This window comes from Cololabis saira, chromosome 20 (genome assembly GCF_033807715.1).
Source record: "Cololabis saira isolate AMF1-May2022 chromosome 20, fColSai1.1, whole genome shotgun sequence".
Taxonomy (NCBI): Eukaryota; Metazoa; Chordata; class Actinopteri; order Beloniformes; family Belonidae; genus Cololabis; species Cololabis saira.
This window is the reverse complement of record NC_084606.1, coordinates 12,928,685-12,947,766: the sequence shown is the minus strand read 5'-3', so window position 1 is coordinate 12,947,766 and position 19,082 is coordinate 12,928,685. Positions and strand designations below refer to the sequence as shown.

The 19,082-nt window shown below is 38.1% G+C and overlaps 1 protein-coding gene across 1 annotated transcript in view; it reads left to right on the top strand.

The window, feature by feature from the left end:
* The first annotated feature begins 6,901 nt into the window (after positions 1-6,901).
* The window catches only part of LOC133420767 (serine/threonine-protein phosphatase PP1-beta catalytic subunit), a 32,590-nt gene continuing 20,409 nt past the window's right edge, over positions 6,902-19,082 (top strand). Inside the window, exon 1 of the mRNA XM_061710568.1 lies at positions 6,902-7,023. Within this exon, the coding sequence (XP_061566552.1) occupies positions 6,972-7,023 (52 nt within the window). The 5' untranslated portion in view covers positions 6,902-6,971. The remainder of the gene's footprint in view (positions 7,024-19,082) is intronic.

The following is a 19,082-nucleotide window of genomic DNA, read 5'->3' as shown; positions in this document are numbered from 1 at the left end:
TATTATCAATTGAAATTTGATTTCTTAGGAAAAAATGGACAGATAAAATAAGCTTAGTCTTCTTTCTGTTCCCTTTCATTCAAGGAAAGAGAATTGTTGTAATTATATTGAACTGTTTTGTTTTTCTTTTAATGAATGAAATAAAGAAATGCATTTCTTTATTTTTCTCCTGGACAAGTCTATATTAGACGATTAGTGTACTATGGGGTTGTAACTAACTGCTACTAACTGGTTTATCATGTTGTCACAATACAAAATATCAGATCATAGCATCAAAAATGAAATTTGAATTAAAAAAATAAGTGATTAAAGTAATGCCATTAAGTTAATTCGCTGCATTTTGCCTTCCAATCCAAAGTGTCACTACAAAACCATCTTGGACACGAGACCATTGCACCATTTGAAAAAGAAAATCTTATTGAAACTGATATTTGTGTACAGTGAACCGAAAGCTCGGCATAAACCACTTTCCCTGACCTCTACACAAACCAAAGGCAAACCAGATCAAGTAAAAAGGTCCGCTATTGTTTTGAAAAGAAGACTGGAGCTGTTTCCGACGCGGTGCCGCGCGTAAACTTGCCGCAGCAGCGCCGCCCTTCGCAGCTCAACTCAGCTCAACTCAGCTCCAAACAGTGCGGAAATACCCCGATGACGCACTTTAAAGGAACAGAAAAAAGACTTTTGAGTGGGAGCGGCAACAACACGACTCCCAGCTGTGGTCACAGCGAACACTTTCAGGCTGCAGTCGTTTCCATCTCTGCTGGAACCCGTTTGAGGGTTTCCACTGATTCCCTAAATCACAAACTCATCCTTTGACTTAGTTGTGACTTTGCAGGAAACTTTGCAGGAAAAAACATCTATAAACATTTTTCCAGAATGGTTGTTTTTTTTTTCTCTCTGTTGAGCAATTGGATAGAAATAAGATAATATTGTAATTTCTTTATCAGCAATAATGATCAAAAGGCACTTTATATGTACAAACGACGACAGAAATGGTGACATTCTGGCCAGTAGGGGGCGCTGTAAACAAATACATGCATGGTGGTTTGGGAATGGGTTTGAGCTCAGCAGGATGACTTCAGGTTCCTGGCAGGAGGCTTTATGTGTGTGGAGTTTTTTAGTTTTTTTTATATATATATATATATATATATATATATATATATATATATATATATATATATATATATATATATATATATATATATATATATATATATATATATATATATATATATATATATATATATATATATATATTTTCATTAGGAGGTAAGGCACAGTAGAACAGGGATCAATTATACATTTACATTGAGCATCATTATTTCTGTATGGCAATCTATAATATATAGGATATTTGTTCCTACACATTTTTCGAGGTAAAATTCAAGCACTTTTCAAGCACTTTCAAAGGTAATTTTCAAAATCTTCAAGCACCTTATCGCTGGGGTAAAATATCTACAGGAATATATATACTCATAATTATTTTTTCCGCTTTTTATCACAATTATGTACATTGTATCATGCTTTAAACATGTAGTTATGTTTCATCTTACTGATTTTATTTCTCCTTGTAATAACTAAACTATACAGTCTGATCCTAATTGTGTTATAATTTCAAGCACTTTTCAGGCCTTGAAAACACAACATTGAAATTCAAGCACTTTCAAGGATTCAAGCACCTGTAGGAACCCTGTTAATAAGTGATTAAAAACTCTGCAGCTCTAAAAGGAAACGTCCAGCGTCCAATATATAGGATATTTGACACCATAAAAATACTGTGCATCTCAATGAAATGAGAAAAAGATATACAGTCTACCTCCTAGGATGTTTTTCTTGATTTAAGAACAGAACATTACACAATTCAACGAAAATAATGATGAATAAATGACTGAAAATTATTTTAAGTAATAATTAAGTATTAAAGCTACACAGTATAAATTAAAAAATAGATGAATAAAAAGGAAAAAAAACAAAGAAAAAGTAAACAAATGAATAAAAAGGAAGAAGAAAGAGAGAAAAGAGAGAAGAGAGGGAGGGGTGGGGGTCCGTCAATCAGGGGGCAGGGACTGGAGAGAGTGGAAGAATGTAAGAAAGGGAAGCCACTTATTATAACATTTGTTAGAGCTACATTTCACTGAATATATGATCATGTGTGTGGAGTGTGCGTGTCCTCCCCGTGCGTGGGCTTTAACCTACTCCGGGTTCCTCTCACCCTCCAAAAATGTATATGCCCTGTTGATTGGTGATTCTGAACGGCATATAAATGTGAGTGCATGTGATTGTTTTTCTGTGTCTGCATATGGATATAGCATAGACTGGTGACTGGTGCAGGGCTGGACCCCGTCTTTATCTCAAATGGGTGGGAAAGGCTCCGTATATCATCCTTTATAGGAACCAGCAGGAATAGATAAGGGATGGATGAATGGACTTGTCCATCAAAAACTTTCTACTGAGGATGTTGTGCACTTGACACATATACATAAACCATATACTGTACAGATGCTCTGCTCTACTTTTCTCTTCCACTCTAAAATAGTGCAGATCCTTTTGTAATAAAATGTTTATTTGTTTGACACCCTTAGTCTTGTTTTTTTTCTAAATCAATGTTTAAAAAACATGCATATTTACACTCACCTTTTTATTACTTTATTAGGTACATCTGCCCAACTGCTTGTTAATGCAAATCTCTAATCAGAAGCAGCAACTCAATGCATGTATGCATGCAGACGTGGTCAAGACGATCTGCTGCAGTTCAAACCAGCATCAGAACGGGGAAGAAAGGTGATTTAAGTGACTTTGAACGTGGCGTGGTTGTTGGTGCCAGACAGGCTGGTCTGAGTATTTCAGGAACTGCTGATCTACTGGGATTTTCACCCACAACCATCTCTAGGGTAACTCAAATAACCACTCGTTACAACCGAGGTTTGCAGAAGAGCATCTCTGAACACACAACACGTGGAACCTTGAGGCGGACGGGCTACAGCAGCAGAAAACACTACTGGGTCACTCCTGTCAGATAAGAACAGGAAACTGAGGCTACAATTCACACAGACTCACCAAAACTGGACAATAGAAGAAGGAAAAATGTTGCCTGGTCTGATGAGTCTCCATTTTCCAATGGTTGGGTCAGAATTTAGCATCAACAACATGAAAACATGGATCCATCTTGCCTCATATCAACGGTTCAGGCTGGTGTTGGTGGTGGAATAACGTGTCATAAAGAATCATCTCAGACTGGTTTCTTGAACATAACAATGAGTTCACTACTCAAATGTTCTCCACAGTCACCAGATCTCAGTCCAATAGAGAACCTTTGGGATGTGGTGGAACGGGAGATTTGCATCATGGATGTGCAGCCCACAAATCTGCAGCAACTGTGTGATGCTATCATGTCAATATGGACCAAACTCTCTGAGGAATGTTTCCAGGACCTTGTTGAATCCTTGCCACGAAGGATTAAGGCAGTTCTGAAGGTAAAAGGGGGTCCAACCTGGTACTAGCAAGGTGTACCTAACAAAGTGGCCGGGGAGTGTATTTTGAAGTGTCTTTAAGATACAAACATAAGAAACATTCATCAATCTTGCTTTCTTAAACCTAATTAGTTTGCAATCCTAACATAGTTGTAGACATCGCTATCAGGCAATTTTTTTTTTGTTTCTGTTTTTTAGGTTAAAAAGAGTTGAAGGTGGTGCTTGGTTGTAAGAGCGGCCACAGTAAACATTACATTGTTACATTTGTGTACTTATCAACTTGGAGTCTATTTATGAGTTTTTCTACAGCTGATAAATTGGTTAATTTGTCTATTTTGATAATGTGTTGCAAGCCAACACACTTTTGAGTGAGAAAGTGTGTCTATATGGAGACTTGATGGAGACTATATTGACTCACTGTCAGCTACTTACAGTTGTGTGAAAAAGTGTTTGCCCCCTTCCTGATTTCTTATTTTTTTTGCATGTTTGTCACACTTAAATGTTTCAGATCATTAAACAAATTTAAATATTAGAAAAAGATAACACAAGTAAACACAAAAGGCAGTTTTTAAATGAAGGTTTTTATTAAGGGAAAAAAAAATCCAAACCTACATGGCCCTGTGTGAAAAAGCTTCAAACAAGAAGCTGATTTGAAAATCAAAATATCTCAACAGCCACTTTTAACAGCGTCGGGGGGTGTTTTCCTTCAAATAGATGAAAAGATAGGCAAGTATATCCATAAAAGGCTGAAAATGATGTAGGTTTACCTGAGAACTTTACCATCATCTAAAGGCACAGGGCCCACTGAAAACGGTTCTGTGACCCACCAGTTGAGAATCACTGTTAAAAAGGGTCATATACGGAGACTTTCCCACCCATTTAAGATAAAGACGGGGTCCAGCCCTGCACTGGTCACCAGTCCACATGTGTTTACTTGTGTCATTTGTTTCATGATCTGAAACATTTAAGTGCGACAAACAAAAGCAAAAAAAATCAGGAAGGGGGCAAACACTTTTTCACTGTAGCTGTTGAAAGTCTGTTGTCTCCTGAGGCATGATCTTCAACTCTTGCGAGTGCTCTATTAAATAACCATGTCTACCTCCTACAGCTACACCTTTCACTTTTTTTTGAAATTATACATATTTTTAGTTTTTTTTTTAGTTTAGTTTAGTTCATTGGTCCTTTCAATTTCCACAACACAAATAATCCAAAGTACAGGTGTAAATCGTCAGTGTAATACAAAAAATATATAATTTTTTGTATATATATATATATATATATATATATATATATATATATATATATATATATATATATATATATATATATATATACAATTTTAACTAAAAACCAAGGACCAAAAGGTGTAGACTGAAGCCTAGGCTTCCCTTTTCACAAGAAAAAAAAAAAAAGAAAAGAAGGAGACATTTTTTTTTTAGCTTTTATAAACTAGTGCATTTAGGATTTAGAGAATGAAACAAAATACATAAATAAATCCATATGAGAAGTTGCCCGAGTATAAACAAAATAACTGTACACAAACATACAGCATATTCCACATGTCATTATTAAACATCATTCCATACAGTATATATATAAACACAAGCCAGAGGTGTATAATCCAGGTGGCATAAAGTAAAAATCCAGTCCAGCAGTTGTTCCAACCAATCACTAAACCAGCTCCTCTGCAGGTAGATGGTAGGTCTAGGTAGCCTGTACATTTAGAACAGGGGTTTTCAATAACAACCTACCATCTACCTGCAGAGGAGCTGGTTTAGTGATGGTTGGAACAACTGCTGGACTGGATTTTTACTTTATGCCACCTGGATTATACACCTCTGGCAAAAGCATATATGTTAATAAGAGTTGCCATTTGTCTATTTTTGTCAAATTCCCTGTCTTGTTTTTTTTTTTTTATTTGCACAGTTAAACATTACACAAATAAAAGTACCAACTTTACAAATTAAAGTGCAGGAAGAGGCGAAAACTCCAAGAGCTTATCAGGTGCCTCCACCTATAGTTAACATAACATTTAATATCATACTTATAAAAACAAAATATACAAATGAGCAGTTAGAAATCTATAGATGATAGAAATTAAAGGAAAATTACAAAGAATTTACACAAAAGAAAAATGATCGGATATATGAAAAACGATAGAGGACAATTTAATAATTAAGAAACAAACAAAAAATAAACGACTAAATAAAAAACCAAATGAACACAAACAAAAAATAATTTCAAGGAGATTACACAAGACGATAAAATGTGTCAGCACATCCATTACTTATGCCAGAGCAGTTCCATTTACAAAACAAAAATTAAGTGGTGTTTCAGACATCCTCTAAAACCTTGTACAGAGAAGCATTTTTTTGCTAAATGGGAATATGTATTCCATAGTTTGACACCCCTGTACCGTAGTGCATATTTACCCCTGGTTGTAACACATTTTGGAGGATGCAGAGTTAACGCTCGACGAGTTGTATAAGTATGGACCTGAGAGTTTGTAGTGAAGTAGTCTTTGAGGTGAGCAGGAATGCTTTCCTTGCTTTCCTTTCCTTTGCTTGTTTGACCTGACTTGGCCGAATAAACATGATTCTTTCCAGAGGTATCAAGTAACGAAGTACAAATACTTTGTTACCTTATTTAAGTAGAAATTTTGGTTATCTATACTTCACTGGAGTAATTATTTTTCAGACGACTTTTTACTTTTACTCCTTACATTTTCACGCAGTTATCTGTACTTTTTACTCCTTACATTTTAAAAACAGCCTCGTTATTCTATTTCATTTCGGCCTTTAAAAAATAACTATCCAGTTAAATTGCTCCATCCGGATAGAGTGAATTTGGTTGTGGTTGTTTCAGATGTTCTTGTCCAGTTTTGTTCTTACATCCGTTGCCCTCAGATTCCTGCAACTAAACTTGGATGTACATTCCAATAAAGGTTAGGATAAATGATAACATGCCTCTGAAGTTTGACTTTTTGCACCATTACAATACTTATAGGCAACTAGTCATCATATCTTCTGCTCTCTGAAACACATGTTAATGCTCAATAGTACACATATATGCTTCTTTTATATATTTGCATTATACTAAGATGCATTCATTTTCAATGGCTTTTTCCCCCTTACATTACTTTTACTTTTATACTTTAAGTAGTTTTGAAACCAGTACTTTTATACTTTTACTTGAGTAAAAAACTTGAGTTGATACTTCAACTTCTTCAGGAGTATTTTTAAACTCTAGTATCTATACTTCTACCTGAGTAATGAATGTGAATACTTTTGACACCTCTGATTCTTTCTGATTCTGATTCTGATTCCTTTCCCCTAAATTCCAAACTTCTGAGGAGCATTTGAACGCAGCAGGACGGCCTTTACCGGTGGGCGGGGTTTGCTGGTTGCGGTGGGCGGGGCTTGCTGGTTGCGTAGCGACGCGGAGGGGCGTGTCCTCCCGCTCGCTCCAGACTGCGGCGGGTAAAAGCTGATCGTTTCAGAAATGGCGGAGGGGGAGTTGGACGTCGACTCGCTGATTTCTCGGCTTTTAGAGGGTGAGTTCGCAATAATAACTTCTAATATGGACGCGTTTTTAAGCAGCGTTGGCCGCCACAGCTGTTTAGGTGACATTGTGACGGCGGGTGAAAGGAAATAGTCCCCCTTTAGTCGTAGCATAGCCCAGCAGCACTAATCACTGGCACACCTTTAAACTACTGCTGTCTCTCTCCCACTACTCTCTATTACACTGTTTACATCCTAGGGTTTCCAGGGTTTAATATCTGAAGGTGGGTTCAGGGTTAAACTGTAAGCTCCAGGTTAGTTTGAGGACTAGTGCAGGAATTCAGAGTTGGCTTTTCAAGTTGATCACTTTGGCAACTATGGCACACTTGAGTTGCTAAGTTATTTTACTTTCTCAAGCCTTTATAGGGTTCCTACTGGTGCTTGAAATCCTTGAAAGTGCTTGAATTTCATTGTTGTGTTTTCAAGGCCTGAAAAGTGCTTGAATTTTAGTTTAAGTGCTTGAAATTATAACAAAATTGGGATCAGACTGTATAGTTTAGTTATTACAAGGAGAAATAAAATCAGTAAGATGAAACATAACTAGATGTTTACAGCATGATACAATGTACATAATTGAGATAAAAATTGGAAAAAATAATTATGAGAATATATATTTCTGTGGATATTTTACCCCAGCGATAAGGTGCTTGAAGATTTTGAAAATGACCCTTGAAAGTTCTTGAAAAGTGCTTGAATTTTAGTTTAAGTGCTTGAAATTATAACTCTGTGTCTTTCACAAAATTGGGATAAGACTGTATACCGGTAGTTTAGTTATTACAAGGAGAAATAAAATCAGTAAGATGAAACATAATTAGATGTTTACAGCACGATACAATGTACATAATTGTGATAAAAATTGGAAAAAATAATTATGAGAATATATATATTCCTGTAGATATTTTACCCCAGCGATAAGGTGCTTGAAGATTTTGAAAATGACCCTTGAAAGTGCTTGAAAAGTGCTTGAATTTTAGTTTAAGTGCTTGAAAGTGCTTGAAATTATAACTGTGTCTTTCACAAAATTGGGATCAGGCTGTATAGTTTAGTTATTACAAGGAGAAATAAAATCAGTAAGATGAAACATAACTAGATGTTTACAGCATGATACAATGTACATAATTGTGATAAAAATTTGAAAAAATAATTATGAATATGTATATATATATATATATATATATAATATATATTCCTGTAGATATTTTACCCCAGCGATAAGGTGCTTGAAGATTTTGAAAATTACCCTTGAAAGTGCTTGAAAAGTGCTTGAATTTATTTGAACTTGAAAAATGTGTAGGAACCCTGACTTTTCATTTCACAGTCTTTGCAGACACCGAATTTCTCGGCTGAGATCGATTAACTTCAGTTCTTTTCTATTTCTGTGCAAGTATTGATAAAGGATTGTGTTTACAACATTGACACAGGTGTTGATGATACCTGGGCTTCAGATAAACGTACTCGGACTGCAGTCTATAAGCATTTCCAAAATAAGAGACTTTAGTTGCCCTTCAGCCAGGAGATTTTAGTGATTCTTTAGTCTGGACTTAGTTGAACTTAACTAGGATTTGACCTTATCTGCTTTTGATTTTCCATGAGGAGCCAAAAAGTATCTAACAGAAATTAATATAATAATAATAATTATTATTATTATTAATTATTATTATTATTTTTATTATTATTATTGTTGGTATTGTTATTATTATTATTTTTACATGTAGTAATATTACCCCCCCAGTTTTGACCGTGGCAGACTTGTAGTCTATCCCTGTAAGTACTATGCCTTGTTTGGGTTCAATATGGGTTGTTTTCTTGCCATTACTTTGAGTGAGTTACTTCTGCATAAAAGATACCTTTGTACTTTCGAAGAAAGAGCTGTTGTTGCTCCTACGCCATTGTTATGTGTTGGGTGGCAGGGCTGGATGACTCTGTGAGTGGTGATAAATAAGGGATCCAGCAAGCTGGATTGTCTTTTTGCCTCCAGTTTTCTTGAACAGTTATTATAACCTTGCTGTATATTCAGTAAACATGGAAAGAGCTGAGAAAGTGGAGAAAAAACACTTGATGATTGATCACACACACACACACACACACACACACACACACACACACACACACACACACACACACACATATTTTGTGTTTTGGATGACAAGCTCACAAATACACACAGTTTGTAAGCATGCAGAAAAATTAAATCTAGTTTTTTTTTGCTGGTTTAACCAAATCATTTGGATTAATGGGGATTGATGACATTTCCGTGCCTGTTTGTTTTAAGACAGTTGTGTGAACTTGTCAGAAGTAGATGACTACACTGAAGGTTTTCTGCCCTCTTTTTCTTTGGCTACCTTTTCAGCCGGCCTCCATGCGTGTAAATGCAGACGTCAAGTCCTTATAGGGTATTTAAACACTGTTATAAGTCTGAAACGTCTGAGGTCATCCTCATGTTCTGCTCAGATATATTCACAGTTGTATTCAGTCAGTAATCTTATTGGTTGGACATAGTTCTTTGACTGTTCACTTTTACTGTTTTAAAAAAAGATAAAATAGTTTTTATGCTCATAACAGAACAGAACTGGGCCTTAAACGGACCGGAGTACAGCGTCAAGAACTGATATTTCCCCGTATGTTCCGGTTTGTCTTCACTTCAGCACTATTTTATTTTAAGACTTGACCTTTCAACAACACAAAGACCTCTCCCAGGCCTTTCCTTGCTGTTGCTCAATATCCTTCATCTTATTTTACTTAACAGGACTGAACCTGCAGCTGGCTTACGTGTAGATTTTCATTAAATGGCGAGTGAGAGGCTAAACTCTGTCATCCACGTAGGATCAGCGTCGTGTGCACTGCCGCTGGGCAGTCATTTCTTTGCAAGAGGAACTTCACTAACCCAGGAAGGGATTTCCTTTACATCTTCAGCAGTTTGGCTTTTTCAGTGAGCGCTGCTGCCAGTCAGAAGCTTTTATACTCCTGCGCAGACACCCGCGTACAGAGAGCTTTCTGATCTCATATTAAATGTCAACAGCCACAGCTGTTCTTGGTAGAAATTAACTTACCCTTTTGGAAACACCAAGTTCATTGGGGCGCAGTGTTCCGATGTACGGTGTCACCGTTTACTTTTTGTTTTTCCTCTTCTGTATTTTATATTACCCAGGAGAAATTATCATTTTTATAATGTCAAATAAAATCCCATCCTTTATCTGTTCTGATCCTGCAATGTTCATCTATTATTGTGCTGAGGTTGTTGATGGTGTGCAGATAAGGACGCCTCAATTGGGATTTCAATATTGATTTTTGCTCTTTTGAACTAGGTTCAAATTTAGTATAATCTGTGAAAACACCAAATCCTCTGGTGATTGTGTTCAGTTGCTGTAAGAGTCATGGCCAAAGTCTTGGTTGCACCACATGAGACCCCTGGTTTAAACAAAAACAAAGGCAGAATACGCTGATCTCAGAATTGATGCAGCTACTACGTGGACCAATCAGCAAAGGGGCTGCTATGATTATTGGGGCTCATAACATTGATTATCTCTTAGATCAATACGGATGAGTATTAGGGCCAGGCAGGAGAAAAATAATATTTTAGAGGAGGAAGATTTTATTTTCATTATGCACTTCGAGAAAAAAGTCGAAATGTCGAGATTAATGTTGAAGTACAATTTCGAGAAAAAAGTCGAAATGTTGAGAATTAAGGCTGGATTATGGTTTTGCGCTACACCAACGTAGAGCACGCGCCGTTGCCGTGACGCGACGCCGTCGTGAACTGAATGTTCCTGAATGGTTTATCCGACTTTTCCGGTCACAGTGAATCAAAGAGATAAGGACAACTATTGTGCAAAAAAAACAAAAAACAAAATCAATCACACATACACGCAGAAAAGAGCGCTGAAAGTTCACGACTGCTTCACGAACCGGAAACCGGAAATGCGTTGCTACCAAGCGAACCAATCACAGCCCTCTCGGCCTGCTTCGGTCTGCGACCTCTCGACGCGTAGTTACAATTTGTGGGAGGTTGCACGTCAGGCACGGCGTGGCCTGCGGCGTGGGGTGTGCGACACGGCGCAAGTACAATTTCAAGAAAAAAGTCAAAATGTTGAGAAAAAAGTCAAAATTTCGTGAATAAAGTTGAAATGTTGAGAAAAAAGGCGAAATTTCGACTTTATTCTTGAAATTGTATTTCAACATTAATGTCGACATTTCGACTTTTTTTCTCAACATTTAGACTTTTTTCTTGAAATTGTACTTGCGCCGTGTCGCACACCCCACGCCGCAGGCCACGCCGTGCCTGACACGCAACCTCCCACAAATTGTAACTACGCGTCGAGAGGTCGCAGACCTGTTACTTGAATTTAAAATATGAGAGAGAAATGATGTCCTGAGCTGAGTGCAGTTCCCTCCCTGAATGTTTGTGCAGCCTGTTGAGCCTGCCTGGTGTTTGTGTTCACTTCACCTGACCCCGCCCCCTCCTCATTATTTTTTACTAGAGCTGAGCTCTGTGTATGTGCCATCATCAAGCCCAGCACCTATTACAGACGGTAACTTTTTGGGCATAGCCATGCTGTCTCAGGGTTTGGTAACAACAGCCCTTCTGTCTGGCTCACCAGCACAGGTGCCCCCCCCTCCGGGCTTTATGTGGCACAATAAGCGCCAGTCTCATACTCTGGCAGGGGCAGGATGGAAAATAGGATTTATTTATTTGTTTAAATTTCAGGGCAGAGACTTCAGCCAACTTGTAACCTAATATGGGAACATAGAATCTCTTAAAGAGTGTTTGTGCTCTGGAGATGTACTGGTTGTTTGTGTTTCCTGAAAATGAAGTCATCCCTGACCGCCAACGTGAATTACTGATCACACCAGACCAAATAATACTGCAGCGGTAAAGTACAGATGGAGGAGTTGGATAAAGCAGACATGATTTAGGCATTTTAAATGAATCTTTCATATGTCTTTACATTGCCTTGGTATGTACTAGCAGTGTAGTTTTGTATTGCTGAGCAAGAGGAAAAGCCAGCAGATGGTTTTAACTTAGCAGATAGGTAAGAACATCCCATGTTAACCTGCACTTGATGAATGTGTTTCAGCAGGCAGGAGGTTATTTAATCCTAACTGGTAATGAAACACGGATCTTCTGGCGGCATAAAATAGGTTACTGTTCCACAAGGGCCAAATGTTTGATTTGCATCAAATAAACTTGACAAGTAGATTACTGACGCAGCTAAAATTGGCCTGGGGGCTGTCCAACACATTATTTACACTATAATGGAGAAACATGTTCATGAACGAATGCAATAAGTTAACAAAAAAACATCTTGAATGATCGTGGCCAGAGATTACTCGTAGGAGACACATTCTGTCCTTTTTCATACACTAAAATAAATTCCTGGGATGTTTAATGAAATGTCTGTGGCATGCTTTTGTCATCCACAGAAATTCAGTGCAACATCTCAGTTTTCAACCTTGACTTTACTGCTCTGTTCATAGCAGTTGGTTTTGTGGTCAAACCTTTTCATCCACATCACTGTTCCATGTTTTTTGCTTCCAGCTCCTGAGGTTCAAAGACTGTGGCATAATGTGAGGTTGGGTAGAGATACAGGTGCAAAGAGTTTGTTTTTCTTTAACAATACCTTTATTGATTTTTTTTTTTGATTCACACACAGGATATTATTATAAAGGACATTTCACAACAACTTTTGACTTAACAGTCTTAACCCCCCATCCCAACACACATCCATTCTCTCTTTGCATCTCTCTTCTTATACGGTCGAAAGTTAGTACAAAGTAGCATATGACAGTATTGTATCTATATCTCCCTTTTTTAATGAATTGATTAAACTGTTTCCAGATTTCCTCGTACATCCTGAGTTTGTTTTTTAATGTATATGTTATTCTCTCCATTGACATACATTGTGCCATAACCTTGATCCAAGCACCGATTGTAGGTGCATCCGTTTTATTCCAGTTGTAGGTGCAAAGAGTTGTTATGAAACATAACTTTGCACATTTGAATAGCCCTGGGGTGATGTTAGGTATGATTACTGGCCTTGTAGTGTGCATGTCAAAAAAATGTTGATATGAATGCAGCTAATTTAACATTCAGTTTTTTTTGTTTTTCACTTGTGACACTGGTCTGGAACAGGATGTCATTTTTTGGTACCCTTTATGGTGAAATCTGAGAAAATTCATGAGTAGTTGTCCACTGCACTTTTGAATCACATTGTATGTATGTATGTACATATATTTGGAGCATTTCAGGACAACTTAAGGTCCAGTGACAAATACCTTGAGTCAACGCATTGGCTGTGTAAGAAAATCCCTCAAGGCTACACAGATATTAAATCTTTCTTGTGGCAGTAATCTATTCTCTCCTTCAAGGGTAGTTTCTCGTTGACAGCCTTAACTTGTATGTAGCCTTTACAGTTTTAGTACACAGTGAAACAACTGAAAGAAGTTCGTTTTTTAGTTTTATTTATGTTATCACATTATTTATACAAGCAAAACCAATGCACTGGATGCTAGCATGTTATAAATGTTATTTTCAAAATTCACTGCACAAGTTAGAATCTTTCAATACATGCAAGGCATGCAAGGCAGTCAGAAAAGGTAGGAGTTTCACAGTTATGTTAGAGATTAGAGTTTCCTAGTGGATGGAATGATCTTCCAGATTTCTCAGATGCGCTGAAGCAAGTGGGTAGAGCTGGGTACGCTTGTGGGGGTTGCTTCTCTCGTCCAGATCTGGTTCAGCAACATCCTGACCTTTCATAGAATGAGGTCAGTTGATGACCAGATTTCTCAATCATCATGTCATCTGTGAGATACGCTGGAGAAGACGCTATCCAGCGCTTCAGTTGACTCCTTGATGAGATGCGGATGAGCCGATGGATGTTGAGTGTCAGGTGCTCAGGGACTGGAGCTCAGAAACATTAGATGGTCCTGAACTCTCACCTGTTTTATGGAGTTTATGTCAAAAGATTTTTTTAAATCACGTGTCCGGGGAACTTGTAATACTAATTCCAGGTATTCTGGGAGGAAGGGCAATGGAGTAAATTTTGTTTCATTTCCAAATCCAAATAAAACTGAGCTAAATGTTTGCTTTGGATTAAGCTGCCAAATTAATGTCTGTAATTTAAATTCCAATCGTTATGAAGAAGCTCAGTCTTTGCCTTGGATAAGTTAGCAAGCTTGCACTGCAAATGTGCAATGTTAATCTACTTGAGTGTTGTGCGTTTACCTCAAATAATCGAGTTACGGAGCACCAGATGCAAAGTTATATAGTAGGATAACTTTTAAATTTAGGCTTTGGAAGCAAACGGCATCATCAGCGTCTTTATAACTTCAGGTCATGTGCTAGATGGGCAATCGGAAGTTACACAGTGCTATGTCAAATTTACTGATGTAGTTTGGAAGTTATGCCTTTCCAAATAAACAAATGAAAGTAAATAAATGCAATCTTGCCCTGCGGAGCGTAAGCAGCAGTGACAGATACCCCGCGTTTAACATGCAGATGTAGTGTGTAGCATGTCCTTTGTTACATTGGTGGCATGTTGACGTGGTCCCGCAAGTAGGTTGGCTCCTAGGGTACACTTAGGTCAGGATTAATATAAACAGGACTAACGCAGGGTGGCGGGTCATGGGACGCATTTGTTGATCAAGTAACCCAAGTAAAACCCACCAGGGGAGTTTTGCTTCTTCTGAATAGAATAAGGAAAGATGAGTAACTGTGGAGATGTGGAGACCAGCGTATGTCTGGAACCATAAAGGATGATAGTCCATTACTGGAACAACTGAACACAAAAATGACAAACCGGGGCTTTGCAAGAAGCAGTTCATCCATCCTCATTCTGAAAGTTAGACCTGTCTGACGGTGTATTTCATCTACACACCCACACATCTTACATTACATTACGTGGATAACGCCTTCAGGCACGAGGTGACAAATAACACAAATGCCAACCCTGCGTTAAATACACATTCATCACCCGGCAACAATGATGTAATCTAGAAACATCTAGCGTTGATCCTGGATGGTGCCATCTCGAATTTTAAGATTTTTGCCCATGCAAAACTAAACAATGCTAATAGATTGTCTGAGTAGGCGACGGTAACCACTCGGTCCCCAGCCTATAGATCTGACATCGTCATGGGTTTATGAACTTTTTGTCCCTTCCAAGAAGCAAAAGCTGCTCTAAGTACAATAAGTTCAACAAACAAGTAGCCCTTTTCTGATTTTATACATGCCAATACTTTTTTTAATGCTTCATATTCCTATTTTGATGAGCATACAAGCAGTGTCACCCTACTTGTTTTGGTGTGCAGTCTGCTGGCGTGGCATTCTGTTATGGAAACAACAATGGTGGACTCTGTGTGGTGGGGAATGCTTGCCCCTGGCACCAGTTGTGGCAGAGAAAGCTCATCCTGGATTTTCAGCTGCCTAGCTAAGCTTTCCTACAAACCCTCCCCTCTGTTCGCTCCCTCCACTGTTGTCTCCAGCCTCCAGCTTCAGTTTCACCCAGTATTTTTCTCCTTTTGCTTCTTTCTGTAGCCCCCGGTTTACTTCTCCTCCGATCTCTCCTCTCAGTTCTGTTCTTTTCGTCAGCCACACAAAGACGGCCATTCAGCCGTCGAACTTAGAGGCGAACAAAACGTCCCCTGAAAGTGCAAAGCTTGGGCCGGCTCTGCAGTTTAAGGGGGCTGTTTTGTTCGCCTTTAAATGCCACCGCAGGTCAGGATTTCTGCTAAGAGTTACTCGGGCTCTCCATGCCAGAGTAAGTTTTGTTTCGTATCCACTGAGGGGTCACTGTTTTCCACCGCTCCTGTGTGGGAGAGGGTTGGATGGAGGAGTGGAGGGAGACTGTTGGCTTCACGCCCGGGTGGAGGGAATGGAGGAGGATGGCTATAAAAGGCCTGATGGGGCTTTTTTCCTTTTTTTTCTTCCCCCCTCTGTTTTTCTCTGAATATGTAAGGTGAGGAAAAGTATGAGTTTATATAACTAAATGTTTAAAGTGCCGTATGAGCTGAACAGCATCTGCTGCTGTTAAAATGCTGTCAGCCGCCTGATGCAGTGTAAAAAGTACTGCAGTATCAGCAGTGGGACGGCTGATGACACTTGTTGTAAAGCCATGATCCTGCGGCTCTGCAGAGCATGGAGCACTTTGGTTCCCAAACAGCATCTCTGTTAGGGTTCAGTTTCTTCAATCCTGCTCATGGCTGATTCAAACGAACCAAACAAACCATACTATAAATAGTCCGACTGGTTGCTGCAGCCTCTGCTTAAAGGCTGTCAGGTGGAGTTGAACTCGGAGCAGGCGGCACAGAGATGCCGGTCAAGACTGAAAAGGAAAATGTCTTCCTTGAGATTATAACTTTTTATTAGAATTGCCAAAAACCCTTGCGTGTATTTGTTTTAGGGCTGGGCGATATGGACCAAAAGTTATATCTCGATATTTTCTAGCTGAATGGCAATACTCGATATATATCTCGATATTTTTTCTGTGCCTTAATTGGGGTTTCCCCCAAAGCATTATAGCATAGCATCTCTGTTAGCTTCATTTTTTTCTGAGGCAAACCCTTAAAAAAACAGTCAGTTTTAATACAAAGCCTCGTGCCAAATGTCACACAGGTTCCTTTATTAACAGAGGTCTGCACAATATCAAAATGTATAAAACAAATGAAATAAAAATAAACTGCATGCATATATAGAATAAAAATGCTTCTTGAATAAAATAAAACAAATATCCCTTTCCTGCATAACAATTAAATTAAAATACACTGTGCAATTAATACAATGTAGACAGTAACAGGCAGACTTTTCCACTGAGGTTGACAATTGTGCAAATAACAAAACATTTGTGCAAATCTCAAATAAAACATTCAAGTCAATTTGTCACAAAATAAGCTATATCAAAATCGTAAAAAAAAAAAAAAATTTTTTTTTTTTTTTTTTTTTTTTTTTAATAATCGATATAAACGATATTGTCTCGTACCATATCGCGTTTGAAAATATATCGATATATATTAAAATCTCGATATATCGCCCAGCCCTAATTTGTTTATTTAAAAGGATCCCCATTAGCTGACGCCAAAACGAAAGCCAGTCTTCCTGGGGTCCAGACAATAAAATACTAAATCAAACATACAATCTCAATTCATAAAGTACATAAATAATACAATTACAAATAAGAAATGGAGAAAAACATCATACAAATCATATATCATTTGATGTATTGATCTCGCTCAATCAGAAACGCTATATGATGTTAAGGTGATGACAACAAATACATTCTTAGTCTTCGTTTCAAATCCGGTTTTCTTTTGATTTCCCAAATCTCACTTGGAAGGGTGTTCCAATATGCAACTGATCTATAAAGTACCGTCCTCTTCATAAAGTCAGACTTAGGTACGGGTAACATAATCCAACCACTATTTGCCCCTCGAGTGTTATATGAATTAATATTTGAACAATAAATTATATTATTATAGAGAAATTTAGGAGTCCGAGTGTTAATAATTCTATGGAAATATGTAAGTATATTAGTAGATATCCTATCCTCATGTAGAAGTACAAAAGTCCTTTTATCACAAACAGCTTGAAGATCTAACAAGTTATATTCTTCAAGCAATTCCATCCATCTGTGGATTCTTTTACATCCACATATTAAGGCTTGTGAAGCTAAAATTACTTTTGGCAGTTTGCTTGTTGCTCCTGGGAGGCCATCGCAAGATCAAGTTGATGCTCCTCTGAACTGGAAGCAGAAGTGATTGCCTGACCAACATTACTAACATGTGTAAAGAAGAGCCATGGTAACGCTGCTGGTTGGCGTCTGAAAACTTACACAAGCAGTCAGTGCTGCATGTACTTTTTTGGCTAATGACCAGATAAAGACGCTAAAGCTTTTATTTAATTAGAACTGTAGACCAATAGTATGATCATTCATAGGTTTGTCTGATGGAGCTATAGCAGTTTTATAGGAAAAAAACACCTTTTCAGGTATACCAGGTGTGCCTAATAAAGTGGTCAGTGAGTGTGTGCTGGTACACCAAAGCATTTCAAAACAATATTCTCCTTTTTAAGCATATTACATGTTTTTAAGCAGAAATGTTTTTCTCGTTGACTTATGTTCCTCAGCTTGTCAGCTGAGAGTCGTCACATTTAGTCTGACATTCACTAAGTGCAAGCTCTGAAATGTAGTTACAAATCTGTTTTATATTCTGTCACACATACACTGAGCCTTCAAGCACTTCATCTCCGTCCTGACCGACTACTTCCTCCTTCCAGTGTGTGGTGCTGCCCATATATGGCAATGCCTTCCAGAGGCCGTCTGTAATTCACTTATCTCTCACTCCCTTTTGTGTTCGGCCCTTGGGTGCATTGTTCAGACTGAACTTTCTCTTAAATGAGTAGGAAATAAGGGACTCATTTTACAACTGGTGTCTGACTACCTAATTCCTCTTTACCCTCGGATGTATTTAAGATTTAAATTGGTTGCTTTTCTCTTAGTTCCTTTATAGTTAAGTGAATGGATCCCGACGGTTTAGGTGGACGAGATGAACTAGATGGTTATGAAGGTAAACTCGTATTAGGGAGCAGTATTGAGGTAGATATAGATTTGCTGCAAACCACAACACTCATGTTGAAGCACGAGGAATGGAAAACTCCTCAACTGTCGCCATAAGCAACACTGCTGCCTCAACATGTAAGTTCATTGAAAGTTAACTGTCAGCATTGCCAACCATTCACAGCTCTGACCCGACCAGAGTTTTATAGTTTTAAAAGATATATTTTATTTATATATATGTCAAATAAAGTAGCTATTAAAGAAAGAAATCCTGGACTTAAATTTAAAAGTGCAGCCACAAATATATAGAATAAGAAGGCATTTGAACACATTGGGGTCCAAATGTCCATTATGAAGCCGACTGTCTGCACTTGTTTTAGCCGTTGGAGAGGCGGTTTGGAGATGTGCTTACAACCTGGGCTCTTATTCAGCGCTGTAGTCTCGTCCATCTTGGCTGGGGCTCTGCCTGTCTTTAGGGAGTTTCTCTCATATACCTGAAAAGCAAG